Consider the following 13,719-nt stretch of genomic DNA (forward strand, 5'->3'; position numbering starts at 1 on the left):
CTATTGCTGGGGGGTTCTGTGGGGGTCACTACTATTGCTGGGGGGTTCTGTGGGGGTCACTACTATTGCTGGGGGGTTCTGTGGGGGTCACTACTATTGCTGGGGGGTACTGTGGGGGCCACTACTATTGCTGGGAGGTTCTGTGGGGGGGGGGGGTCACTACTATTGCTGGGAGGTTCTGTGGGGGGGGGGGGGTCACTACTATTGCTGGGAGGTTCTGTGGGGGGGGGTCACTAATATTGCCGGGGGGTTCTGTGGGGGAGGGGGGTCACTGCTATTGCCGGGGGGTTCTGTGGGGGAGGGGGGTCACTGCTATTGCTGGGGGGTTCTGTGGGGGAGGGGGGTCACTACTATTGCTGGGGGGTTCTGTGGGGGGGGGGTCGCTACTATTGCTGGGGGTTTCTGTGGGGGGGGGTCGCTACTATTGCTGGGGGGTTTCTGTGGGGGGGGGGTCGCTACTATTGCTGGGGGGTTCTGTGGGGGGGGGGTCGCTACTATTGCTGGGGGGTTCTGTGGGGGGGGGGGTCGCTACTATTGCTGGGGGGTTTCTGTGGGGGGGGGGTCGCTACTATTGCTGGGGGGTTTCTGTGGGGGGGGGGTCGCTACTATTGCTGGGGGGTTCTGTGGGGGGGGGTCGCTACTATTGCTGGGGGGTTCTGTGGGGGGGGGTCGCTACTATTGCTGGGGGGTTCTGTGGGGGGGGGTCGCTACTATTGCTGGGGGGTTCTGTGGGGGGGGGGTCGCTACTATTGCTGGGGGGTTCTGTGGGGGGGGGTCGCTACTATTGCTGGGGGGTTCTGTGGGGGGGGTCGCTACTATTGCTGGGGGGTTCTGTGGGGGGGGTCGCTACTATTGCTGGGGGGTTCTGTGGGGGGGGGGTCGCTACTATTGCTGGGGGGTTCTGTGGGGGGGGGGTCGCTACTATTGCTGGGGGGTTCTGTGGGGGGGGGGGTCACTACTATTGCTGGGGGGTTCTGTGGGGGGGGGGTCACTACTATTGCTGGGGGGTTCTGTGGGCTGTCAGGATTATTGCTGGGGCTTCCCCTCCATGGGCTATCCGCTGTCATCACTCCCCGACTTGCAGTTCCCAGCGGCCTGGTCAGCGGAGGCCACTACAGGCCGCTGGGAACCAGAAGCCAGGGAGCGCTGACAGCGGGAAGCCCTCGGAGGAGGTGAGGGGAGTGCCACATAGTATGAAATCGGCTGTGGGTAAGCAGCTGATTTCCAGTCAAAATCCACACAAATGGTACAGAATTTGACTGCTTTTTGAATGCAGAAATGCTGCAGAATTTGCTCCCTGTTTTTTTTTTTTTGAACTGGCCCTGTACTTTTTATAATGCCAAAGGTAAAATCATATGTTGTGATAAGCCCCGCCCCTGGCCACACCCCTCTGTCCTGCTTTGACCCTGGGAAAATCTGGTCACCTTATCTTTGTTTTACTCTTAATGGAATGATAAGTAAAATATTGGTTTGTTTTCACAGGTTATGGAGCACATGGGATTTGAAGCCAGTTCGTGAAATAACCTTCCCAAAGTCAAATAAGCCAATAGTAAGGTAAATTAAACGCTTGCTTTGTCGAAATGTAGCCAGTTGTGTACAGCTGTGCTAATGTGCCTGGAAAAAGATTCTGGTGCTGACCCACATCAAAATCCACATGTAACATGCAGATTTTGACACGGGTTGTGTTATGGAATTCATCCTGCACTGAAAGTTAGCAGATTTCACACATACATGTCAGTATCCCTGCTGTTTCTGCACAGATTTTTTCCACACTGTCCACATGGCTTGGAATATAAATGCTGTTGAAAATGCACAGCATTTATACTACATTAGAACATACCCTGTAGGTGGTGCACAGTCTAATAGGCAGCCTGTCATTTTAACTCTAACAGTCATGTGATTGTTCCCAGCAAGAAAAACTAAGGAACCTTTTTAATGGCTACCATAAATACATGATGATACAGCAAGCTTTCAAACCTCTCAGGGTTCTTCCTCAGGCATAATAACTTACAAAGTCCATATAGGACTTACACAACTTCCATTCGACGAGTATGCGCCGAGCCCTGGATACCGTCGGGCAGGGGGAGACAGTTTAGCTCTGCTAAACTGCCTTCCCCCTCTCGGCTCCCTCGCCTGCTCTCGGCAAGGGGAGGGGGTGGGAAGGGCCGGAGCTAGCTTCTGCCCTTCCCCCTCCCTTTGCAAAAAGCCAGCGGGCGGAGAGGTGGAGGGGGGGGAGTTTAGCAGACATGCTGCTAAACTCTCTCCCACCTCCCTTTCCGGCAGCTTGCATAGAAGTCCTGTGGGAGCCACTGTGGTATTTCGGCGGTGGGTCACTGTTACAACTAGGGCCACCATGGGGGTCACTATCACTACTGGGTCCACTAAGGGGGTCATTGTTATTACTGGAGTGACTACTGGGGCCACTATTATGACTGGGGTTATTGTTACTACTGGGGCCACTATGGGGGTCACTCTTACTACTGGAGTCACTATGGGGTCACTGTTATTACTGGGGCTTCTATGGGGGACCCAATTACTACTACAGCTACTATGGGAGACACTCTTATTACTGTCATCACTTGCCACTGGGGATATTATGGGGGACACTATTACTGGGACACTATGGGGTGGGGTACTATTACTTCTGGGGCCACTATAGAATCCACTCTTATAATTGGAGCCACTCGGATTACTGTGGTCGCTTACTCCTATGGTCACTATGGGGGGTCATTATTATTACTGGGGTCACTATGGGGGTCATTATTATTACTGGGGTCACTATGGGGGTCACTGTTACAACTAGGGCCACTATGGGGGGGTCACAATCACTACTGGGGCCACTATGGCGGTCACTCTTATTACTGGAGTGACTACTGGGGCCACTATTATGACTGGGGTCACTGTTACTACTGGGGCCACTATGGGGGTCCCTATTACTACTGGGGTCACTAACACTACTGGGGCCACTATGGGGACCCTATTTCTACTGGGGTCACTATTACAAATGCGGCCACTATGGGGGTCATTATTACAATACTGTCTTACAATTACAATCGGCCCTTTAACCCCTTGAGTGGCACGCCCGGAAAATTTCCGGGGCCGAGCTCCACTGCTCATAGCGATACTGCCCGGAAGATTTCCGGGCTATGTATCACTATGGGAGCTGCAGAGCACAATGCCACAAGCTGTGCATTGTGCTCTGCCTGCACAGACCCACACAGAGCAGTGCAAGGGCTTTGAAAAACCAGCAGAAGATATTGCCGACATGTCGGCAATGTCCTGCTTTGTTTACAGGTTGCCATAGAGACCATCGGCTTGTCAGAAGCAAACCGATGGTCTCTGTGGCAGGGAGAGCTGGTTGTTAGCTGTCAGAGGACAGCTAGGTACTAGCTCTTACAGCAGAGATCAGAGAAAACCTCCGATCTCTGCTGTGTTAACCCCTTACATGCTGCAGTCTATGTGACTGCAGCATGTAAAGGGCTGTCACTGCAGCATGTAAAGGGCTGTCACCATCGGACCCCCGGAATGTGATCAGGGGTCCTGATGGGTCCCTGTGGAAGTCCCCTATAGGGACAAAAAAAAAATAAAAAAAATAAAAAAAAAGGAAAAAAAATTATAAAAAAAATAATAAAAACGCTTGTCTCCCTTTACTTTGTAAAAAATCAAAAATACAATCACACATGTGGTATTCGTGTGCGTCGTAATGACCCAGAGAAGGAAGTTAATACATTATTTAACCCCTTAATGACATGGCCCCTTTTTTTCTTTTTTCCCCATATCTTTTTTTCCTCCCCCCTGTTTAAAAAATCACAACTTGTCCCGCAAAAAACAAGCCCTCATATGGCCATGTCAATGGAAAAATGAAAAAGTTATGGCTCTTGAGACGCAACTGCAAAACTAGTTGAAATTCAATGATTAGACCATTTTAAAAAACCTGCCCTGGTGGGCACGACAGGGTGGTAGGAAACCTGCCACTCAAGGGGTTAAAGGCTCCCATAAGGCTGATGTGGCCCTCGGGGAAAATGAGTTTGATGCCTCTGCCCTAGAATATCTTAAGGGGTGTAGTTTTCAAACTAGGGTCACACTAGGTTTCCACTGTACTAGTACCTAAAAGGCTGTGCAAATATGCATTGGTGCCTTCCAGCAAAATGTTTGTGAAAAAAGTATCTCTACTTTTCCTCCTTAGACCGGTCGCCCAAGCAAGTACAAACAACAGTTTATGTCCACATATGATGCGTTTGTGCATTCAAGAGATATTGTTTAGCCATTTGTGGGGGTGTTTTCTCCTATTGTTTCTCATGAAAAGGAAACATTTGGGGCTAAACCTATATATTGGAAAACATTGTAACTTTTCATTTTCACAGTCCAATGTTAACAGATTTCAATAAATGCATGTGCTTAAAATACTCCCTACTCTCAATGTACTGGCATCTCAGGGGCTCTACCAACATGACATGGTGTCCTAAACTTATTCCAGCAAAATCTACGCTCCTTCCCTTCTCAGCTCTGCCATGTGTGCAAACAGCTTAAGAAATTGCTTAGCAGATTGTAGTGCCCTTTCTCTCTTATTGCCCCTAGTGACAATGAAAAATATAAAGCTGTATGTTTTATCGAAAAATGTACATTTTTAATTCCTGGGCCAGTGTTAATAAAATCCACCAAAGACAGGCGGGGCACAGTGCTAACACCCCTAGCAGAGGGGTACCTCATGGCCTCTATAAACCTGAAAGAGGGCATGGAAAAAGTAAAAAAAAAAGAAAGAGGGCCCGGAATAGACAAGGTGCTTTTTTATTTCCGAGTCATGTGGTTGAGTCATGTTGCACACTAGGGCCACATGTGGAATATTTTAAAAGTTGCAGAATCAAAGTAATAAGTACTAAGTTTGCTTCTCTTATAACTCCTGCTGCGTTACAGAAAAAAAGGTTTAAAATTTGAAAATCTGCAAGAAAAAAGAAATTTGTAAAGTTCACTTCCACTGTGCTTTAACCCCTGTGAAACACCCAAAAGGGTTAACTAATTTTCTAAATGTCGTTTTGAAAGCTTTGAGGAGTGCAGTTTTTAAAATTGGGCAATTAATGAATTTATGCAGGTTTATAATAATGTAGGCCCCATAAAGCCAGTTCAAAACTTGTCCCTAAAAAATAGATTTTGGAAATAAAATTCAAAAATTTTAAAATTGCTTTTAAATTTATAAGCCTTCTGATGTCCTGAAAAATAAAATGTTTTTAAAACAATGCGAAGATAAAGTGCACATGTGGTAACCGTTATTTATTAGCTTTTTTTTCTGTGATCTGAGCGTATGTCTGCTTTCCAAATTTTATTTTTTAATAACTATATCAAACAAAACTTAGCACTAACATAAAGTACATGATATAAAGAAATGTCTCAGAATCACTTGGATAAGTAAAAGCATTTCACAGTTATTGCCACATAAAGTGAGAAAAATTGGGCTACATGTATTTCAGGCAGGCCAAAACTGGCTGCAGTACGAAGAGACTAAAAAGTTTTTTTAACCCCTTAACTCTGCAGGGCATGCATTTACATCCTGTAGCGTTGGGGTATATATGAAGAGAGATTGCAGGGCGACCTCACTTCATACAGCGCGGGCGTCAGCTGTTTATTACAGCCGACAGCAGTTAAGCCTTTAAATGCCACTGAAAATTGACGGCGGCATTTACATTCCCTAATCATTGTTCGGGGGTCCTATTCGGACCCCCCGCAATGACTTCGCAGGGAGCTGTGCGGGTGTTATGGCCGCGGGGGGCCTTCTGAAAGGCCCCATGGCTGTCATGGCAAAATGCCTATCAAGCCATGTCCGTGGGTGCTTGATGGACTACCTGTCCTGTAGCATTATGATGTAATGCAATGGTATTACATCATACCGCAGGAGCGATCAAAGCATCGCAAGTTGTTGTCCCCTAGGGGACTAAAAAGTAAAAATCAGAACAATTTTTTACTAATTACACTGGTCAACAAATCAAAAAACATTTTTCTGTATCTGGTTTGAAAACTGGTTGGTTTAACTAATGTTGGGATGCTGAATTCAGTGGAAGAATCAAATTCTATCTATTACGTCACATTTCTGAGATACATAGCACTATTACATAGGCAATAATACAGTATTGACAAATAATGTCTGGTTTTAAATACAAAAAAAAAACTCAACTCCATAATATTTTTTTGGTAATGTATTTGTGAATGAAACTCCGGTATGCTGAGATAAGAAAAAAGAAGTGCTTCATGCAGATTACAACAAACACTAAACAGCAGTACAGATAGGCTCATGTTGGTAACCTTCCTGCTCAACTACATTGTTCTGCCATCTAGTGACCATTTTTAGAACTTCATCCACTGTGTATTACATTCAAATAAAGAGTTTAGCTTAGTGACGGATTTAATTTTATAATAATAATTTACCAGAAAATGAGCACAAACACAGAAACCTTTTTTAAAAAGTTGAAAAAAATCTAAATTGCATAAAAAGTTTACATAATACATCATTTCTAAAGGTAAATTCAGATTCTACACCCAAAATTCCATAAGAATTGATACATCGCAAACCAGATGCAAAAATGCTGTTGAGCAGTGTTATAGAAAAAATGTTTACCATGTTAACAATAAAAGAATCAAAATAATAAAACAAAAATACATATTTGGTATCGCTGCGGTCGTCCATTCTATCCAAGTAATACATTATTTAACCGGCACAGTGAAATAAAGGACGCCAGAAATGCGCTTTTTTGGTCACTCTGTCTCCAAGAAAAAATGCAATAAAAAGCAATCAAAAGTTGTATGTATTCCAAAATAGTATCAACGTAAATTCCAGGATGTCCCGCAAAAAATTAGCCTTCTCACAACTACCGTATTTTCTGGCGTATAAGATGACCCCCCACTGTCGACTTATACGCCGAAATACGCTGTAGAAAAAAAAAATCTATAGACTCCTCCTGCGGCGCTGCTGCAGGCTGTTGCTCCATGCCGACAGAGCATTGCTTTCTGGATGCGCGGCTTGAATGCCCCGCCTTTAGAAAACTAATGCTCTGATTCGCTAACTCAGCGCGGCGTTAGTCAATTTTGGTATCGTAGTAATCGTACTGACCCATAGAATAAAGTTATGTCATTTTTGTTGCAATTTGTGTGCTGTACAAACAAGTCGCAACAAAAGATGGTGGAATGTTTTTTTTTTTGTTTGTTTTTGTTTTTTTTGCATTCTACTCCACTTAGAATTTCTTTACGTTTTTCAGTACATTATATGGTACATTAAATAGCACCATTGAAACATACAACTCGTCCGGCAAAAAACAAGCCCTCATACAGCGACGTCGATGGATAAATAGAGGAGATTTTTTTAAAGCGGGGGAGAAAAACAAAAAGTTTGTCACTAAGAAAAATGTTTACTGTGTAAGGCCGCCTGCACACGGGTGGATTTTTGCTGTGGAATCCAGAGCGGCCTAAACGTCACAGGATATTAAACTATATATATATATATATATAGTGAACACCCATAAAAATATCTGAAAATACAATGGCAGAGTTAATGAATTTACTTTATGTATTTGCATTATAGGCTTTGTATATTTGTGTGTACAAATGCGTGTTATGCTATAAGTTTTACACACACAAATTGCGCACATTTGCACATGCATCCGTGCTCCTACTCATTGAATGAGCAATTAAGTTAATTAGTTCAATATGTGCTATTTTTGTGCCTAAAATAGTGCATGCTGCACACGCACAATATTCTTATGTGAACAAACCTATTGAAATGGGTTCTATTTACTGAGTATTGTGCATGTAAAACGCGTGACACGGGCCTTAAAGGGGTTGTCCCGCGGCAGCAAGTGGGGTTCAGCACTTCTGTATGGCCATATTAATGCACTTTGTAATGTACATCGTGCATTAAATATGAGCCATACAGAAGTTATTCACTTACCTGCTCCGTTGCTGGTGACCCATCTGCGCAAGCGCGTCTAATCGGGCGATTAGACGCTGAAATTAGACGGCACCATAGCAACGGGGACGCTAGCAACGGAACAGGTAAGTGAATAACTTCTGTATGGCTCATATTTAATGCACGATGTATATTACAAAGTGCATTAATATGGCCATACAGAAGTGCATAACCCCACTTGCTATCGCGGGACAACCCCTTTAAGCTACTAATATTGCGCTGATTATCTTGCATACAATTTTATCCTTTGAGGCAAATTGAGAGTGGATTTTTTTCTTTTTTTTTGAAATCTTGATTGCATCAATTTGCATGTTCATGTACGATTTCAGATGACCCCATAGCAATCCATGACATGTAATATCACACTACAATCTGATCAGAAATGTTTGAGACAATTGTGTATGTGAGGCTTAGTCTTATGGAAATACACTAGAAATATGTATATACTGCCTAACCACATGTTGTAGGAAAATTTGTTGATTTTCCAGCCAATAAAATGGTGGCAACTTTACAAAACTTAGTAAAATGGCATACAAAAACAAATGGTCACCTTTATATCCCACGCTGATCCAGCGCTTCCAGTCTTTTGGTCTCACAGTCTCTGTTTACATTTCTGACATCACCACTTACATTCAAATAAATGACTATGTAAAACACATGGATGGTCCAGTTCAGACATAACGAGAGACACTCTTTGTTTTGCAGCTTTTGGCTATTATTTACTTCATTAGAAATTCAGATGGCAATGACATTACCAAAAAATCAAGAAAGAATGATAAATCTTTCCTAAAAACATTTGCGTTAAGATATCAAGTACTAAATACTACAACCTACTGTATAATTAACCCCTCCTTATGTGTGAGGCAAAGTGTTAAGGCATCAGAAATGCAGTCCTAAACTCAATCACTGCATGGTTCAGGTAGCCAGCTCAAGGTTGACTCAGCCTTCTATCCTTCCGAGGTCGGTAAAATGAGTACAGCTGCTGGGGGGTAAAGATGACTGGGGAAGGCAATGGCAAGCCACCCCGCAAAAATAGTCTGCTGAGAACCAGGGGACTTTACCTTTACCTATGTGATCCCCAAAACTAAGTCGTTTTCAAAATGAGGGTTAGTAATTAGAGATGAGCGAGCGTATTCGCTAAGGCAAACTACTCGAGCGAGTAGTGCCTTATGCAAGTGCCTGCCCGCTCGTCTCTAAAGATTCGGCTGCCAGCGGGGGAGAGCGGTGAGTTGCGGGAGTGAGCAGGGGGGAGAGAGATCTTTCCTCCCCGCCGTTCCCCGCCCCCCGGGCAGGTTCTCGCAAAAGGCACTACTTGCTTGAGTAGTTTGCCTTAGCGAGTACGCTCGCTCATCTCTATTAGTAATCATACATGGCTGACAGGTTCAAGTATCAGGGGCAAGTATGGGATTCAGTTATCAGAGTCATGGATAAGGCTCAGTTATCAGAATCAGGTGTCAAAGTTTAACATGATGATCTTTTGATATGTGACTCTGATTTCTGAGGATGTCCTCATATGGATTCCGTAAATAGGTTAATTTATCAAAGTTACACATATTTTTTGGCAATGGTTAAATAATATACTTCCACTACTAGCAGTCCTTTTTTGTAGTTTAGTTTTGTAAAAAGTTCTTGCGTTCTAATTCTCTCTTTGTAACTGGGATTATTGGAGAGAAATAACAAGACGTCACATTTTATTAATGTCTTAAAAACAAAATAATCTGAACCCCTTTTTCTGCTTCCAGTCTTGCGTTTTCCTGTGATGGCCATCATCTTTACACTGCGAACAGTGAAGGAACAGTGATTGGCTGGTGTCGCAAGGATCAACAACGTCTGAAGTTACCCATGTTTTACTCATTCCTCAGCAACTATGCAGCTTGTTAAGAAAAAACTGTTTACACACTGATCTAGCACTATACTGGTAACACTTTATAAGAGCTGTGCTTAAAATCTATATTTTACTATAGTACATAAATATATATATATGTGGTCAAGAAAATGTTCAGAATTATCTTTTATGCCTTTTTATCTCCAGATTGTTAAAGCCTTACATTGTGCTTTGGTTTTTGTTTGTTTCCATAACTCATAGTACTATTTTCTGAAGCCTCTTATTACATGATATTGGCTGATCATTGATCAACACAACAAAGAATGGGTTTCTGTAGAAGAGCTGGTCTATGAATGTAATTGTGACCCTGAGAACAAGAGGAGTACGGCAGCCCAAACAAGCTAATTTAAGGCTGCCTTTACTCTGCTGCCAGGAGATCCGCTTCGCCGTACTGGTTTCGTTTTTAATCAGTGGGAATGGATCCCAGTACAAAGGACAAGAAAAAGATTTCCAAATATTCCTTCCCTTTGTACAAGGATCCATTCGTACTTTTGATGAGACAAGACACGGGAGAGCAGATCTCCTGGACACATCCTAATGCTGTCTAGAACCCTCTATAAATACTTCCCAGATGTTGGCTCTATTTTCAGGCACTCAATGAAATGTCAATATTTATTTTGTTAAGCATTTCTGACTGATACCACATCCAATAGTAGTGTTGTAAATGAATGTTTCATTGTCAGAAGTAGACCAATCATAGTGTAACAATGGGCCAGTAATACTTTGATTCATTGTCACTCGTGACCCATTCCAACACTGACTGAAGTTCAGAGGATTTATACTGTCACTTTATAGATTAAACTACATAAAATTGTTCTGGTTTTAATTGACATTATTATGTGAAATGTATAAAACATGTCCTAATTTGTGAAGTGTCATTCGTCTCGTCTTTAACATTGTATACATTTTATGTGAATTGAATGGTGCACACCCTTGGGAGCTTTTTGAGGCCTCAATCATTAAATTTGTTTAATTTATACACTTTGAAATTTCCACTTTCTAAAACCTCTTTCTTGCCTAAATTGCGCCACACTGCAGTTGTGTACGTTGAATCGTGAAATAGGCCAACTGATGAGTGGTCTAAACTTAGACTAGACGGTCTTAAAATTGGACATATTTATCACGTAGTAGATCTACTGTGCTAAACCTGCCGCATTTTAAAATGGTCTAACTTTTTTGACAGTATTAGTAAATAAGCCAGTGAGTCCGATAGAAACCGTTCTATTGAGACCATGCTGCAGGATCTTCATGCAGATCTGTTATACATATAACTGTTCACATCGGTGTTGGAGGCTCACAGTCTATTCAAGGGCAGATCCCAGAACTATTTTTTCCCATCTAAATGACTGAGACAATGCCTGAACCCAACTGACCTCATTAGAAGTCAATGGGATCTGTCAGAGGTATACATTGTATAGGGTCATTTATGTCATGTTCACATTTGTGTTGTGGCTTTCATTCATAACAGAAGTGAGAACATCTGATAACCACTGCCTTGAGAAAAATGGCTAGATTTACGATTAAAAAATTTTGCGGGCAAAATGCAGATTTCATTTGATTGTATAAAGGATTTTTCAAATGTCATTTTTGTGTGTCTAGAGTAATTCTTGTAAAATAATAAAAGGAGGTTTGATAGCCATTACCATATGATTTCTTATGTTCACTGATCATCCATTACATTAAAACCATCCGCCTAATGCTGTGTAATTTCCCCTTTGTTATGCCAGAATAGCTCTGACCCGTAAAGGCATCCAATGCACAAGACCTCTGAAGTTATCCTGTGATATCTGGCAACAAAACGTTAGCAGTACATCCTTTCAGGTCCTCTAAGCTGGCTGGGCTGTGCGCAGCAGTGTATGATAACAGACACATTGATTTCAGCAGTCTGTTACTCATAATGTTGCTTTTAAAAGTTTGCAGTGCAAAACTAGAAATAACTGTGGTGTAGATCATGCATATTCATATATACATGCTCCTCCCACTGTTCCTCTCCCTCTAGGTGCTGATTGACAAGTCTTTATGCACTGTAACAGGGAGAGGCCTGTCAATCAGCACCTGGAGGGTAAAGGAGGGGACCTATATGAATATGCATGAACTTCAGACTCCTCTCCAGTCCAGCACTGCCAAATTTTAAGATAGATTTTCAAGACCACTCAACCTAGGGGTATAAGTGACAAAATCAGTGTGTCTGTCACTATAGCGTGCTGCCCACAGCTTTGACAGCTTAGGGAACATTATAGATTCCTTTAAGATACTGTAAAGTGCAAGATTGGGCCTCCATAGATGAGACTTGATTTTCCAGCATGTCCCACAATCTGATTACGATCTGGAGAATTTGAATGCCAAGTCAACACTTTGAATCCTTTGTCATGTTCCTCAAACCATTCCTGAACAATTTATGCAGTGTGGCATGCTGCAATTAGAAAAAAAATATTGACATCAAGGGATGTACTTCGTCTGTATAATGGTTAGTTAGAAGGTGTGTGTCAACGTAACAACCACATGATTGCCAGAACCCAGGGTTTCTCAGCAGAACATTGTCCAGAGTATCGCACAGTCTCCGCCAGCTTGCCTTCTTCACGTAGCAGCCTTATTGCCAACTCCTCCCCAGATAAGTGATGTACCAAGCTTTCCACATCATGTAAAAGAAAACGTGATCCGTTAAGGCGCATTTAGACACAATTATTGTTTATTGCTCAAAAGACGGCTTTTAAGCGAACTTTAATCGTTCTGTCTAAATGCTCTGCCATCGTGCACTGTTCATTCATCGCTCATTTCTAAATAGCTAGAAATGAGTGATGAGCCTTATCAGTGCCACATGCTGATTTTCTCAGCGGGCGGCACTGATAGCATTCTTTTAGCTGGTATCCCTCTGGGACTTCTCAGCAGGGTACCAGCTGAAGGCTCTGAGCACAAAGGAGCTGTCAGCGCTCCTGCTGTTTCTCGGAGCTAGTAGCTCAGTGGGACACTACGAGAACAATGCATGTGTTTGCATATAAAAAACAGCTGCTTTGTTCTCTGAGCTATCACATCAGTATCTCAATCTGCCTGTATAACTCTTTAGTAGCTAATTAGCTACTTAGAGTTATGCAAAGATGATCGCTCAAAACTGTCACTCAAACTATCATTTGAGCGAATTTTGAGCGATCATTGCTCCGTGTAAATGGGCCTTTAGACTAGACAACTGCCTTCCATTGTTCCATGGGCCAGTTCTGATGCTAATTTGCCCATTGTTCACCTGCGAAATTGCTTTAAAGTGCCAGCATGGGCGCTCTGACTGGCCTGCAGTTATACAGACCAAGATGCAGTATACTGTGCAATATTCTACTTTTCTACCATAGCAAGGAAAAACTTTTTTAAACAATTTGTGCTACAATATCTCATTTGTGAGATCAAACCAGATAGTTTAGCACTTGCTTCCCCCACCCATTATCCTGTTGCTGTTTCACCAGCTGTCCTTCTTTGGGCCACTCTTTGTAGGTACTAATCACTGCATATCAGAAATTCCCCACAACACTTGTCATCTTGGAGATGCTCTGACCCAGTGGTCTGGCCATTCTAAATTGACCCATGTCAAAGTCACTCATTCTTCTACTTGCATATTTTTCCAACATACCAACTTGAAGAATGGACTCTTCACTTGTTGCCTAATATATCCTACCCCTGAAGATGCCATTGTCATGAGACCTGTGTTTTCAATTCACCTGTCATTGGTTTTAATGTTATGGCAGAACTGACATACCTGGCTTTCCTTGCACAGTTATAAAATAAAGCACCTGTTTCCCTACTATTTGCAGATTTTTTTTTTGCATGTTTAGTGCTGATCCATGGTCTACAGCAGATACAAATGTTTATCGTTATTGCCAATGATATTGCAATGTGT

The 13,719-nt window shown here is 42.7% G+C and overlaps 1 protein-coding gene across 1 annotated transcript in view; it reads left to right on the top strand.

Moving 5' to 3' along the window:
* The window catches only part of LYST (lysosomal trafficking regulator), a 191,874-nt gene extending 181,059 nt beyond the window's left edge, over positions 1 to 10,815 (top strand). The window contains exons 53-54 of the mRNA XM_066605399.1: positions 1,483 to 1,554; positions 9,694 to 10,815. Coding sequence (XP_066461496.1) covers positions 1,483 to 1,554; positions 9,694 to 9,832 — 211 coding nt within the window. The 3' untranslated portion in view covers positions 9,833 to 10,815. The remainder of the gene's footprint in view (positions 1 to 1,482; positions 1,555 to 9,693) is intronic.
* The last annotated feature ends 2,904 nt before the right edge of the window (positions 10,816 to 13,719 follow it).

The sequence above is a fragment of the Eleutherodactylus coqui genome, chromosome 1 (genome assembly GCF_035609145.1).
Source record: "Eleutherodactylus coqui strain aEleCoq1 chromosome 1, aEleCoq1.hap1, whole genome shotgun sequence".
NCBI classification, from domain to species: Eukaryota; Metazoa; Chordata; class Amphibia; order Anura; family Eleutherodactylidae; genus Eleutherodactylus; species Eleutherodactylus coqui.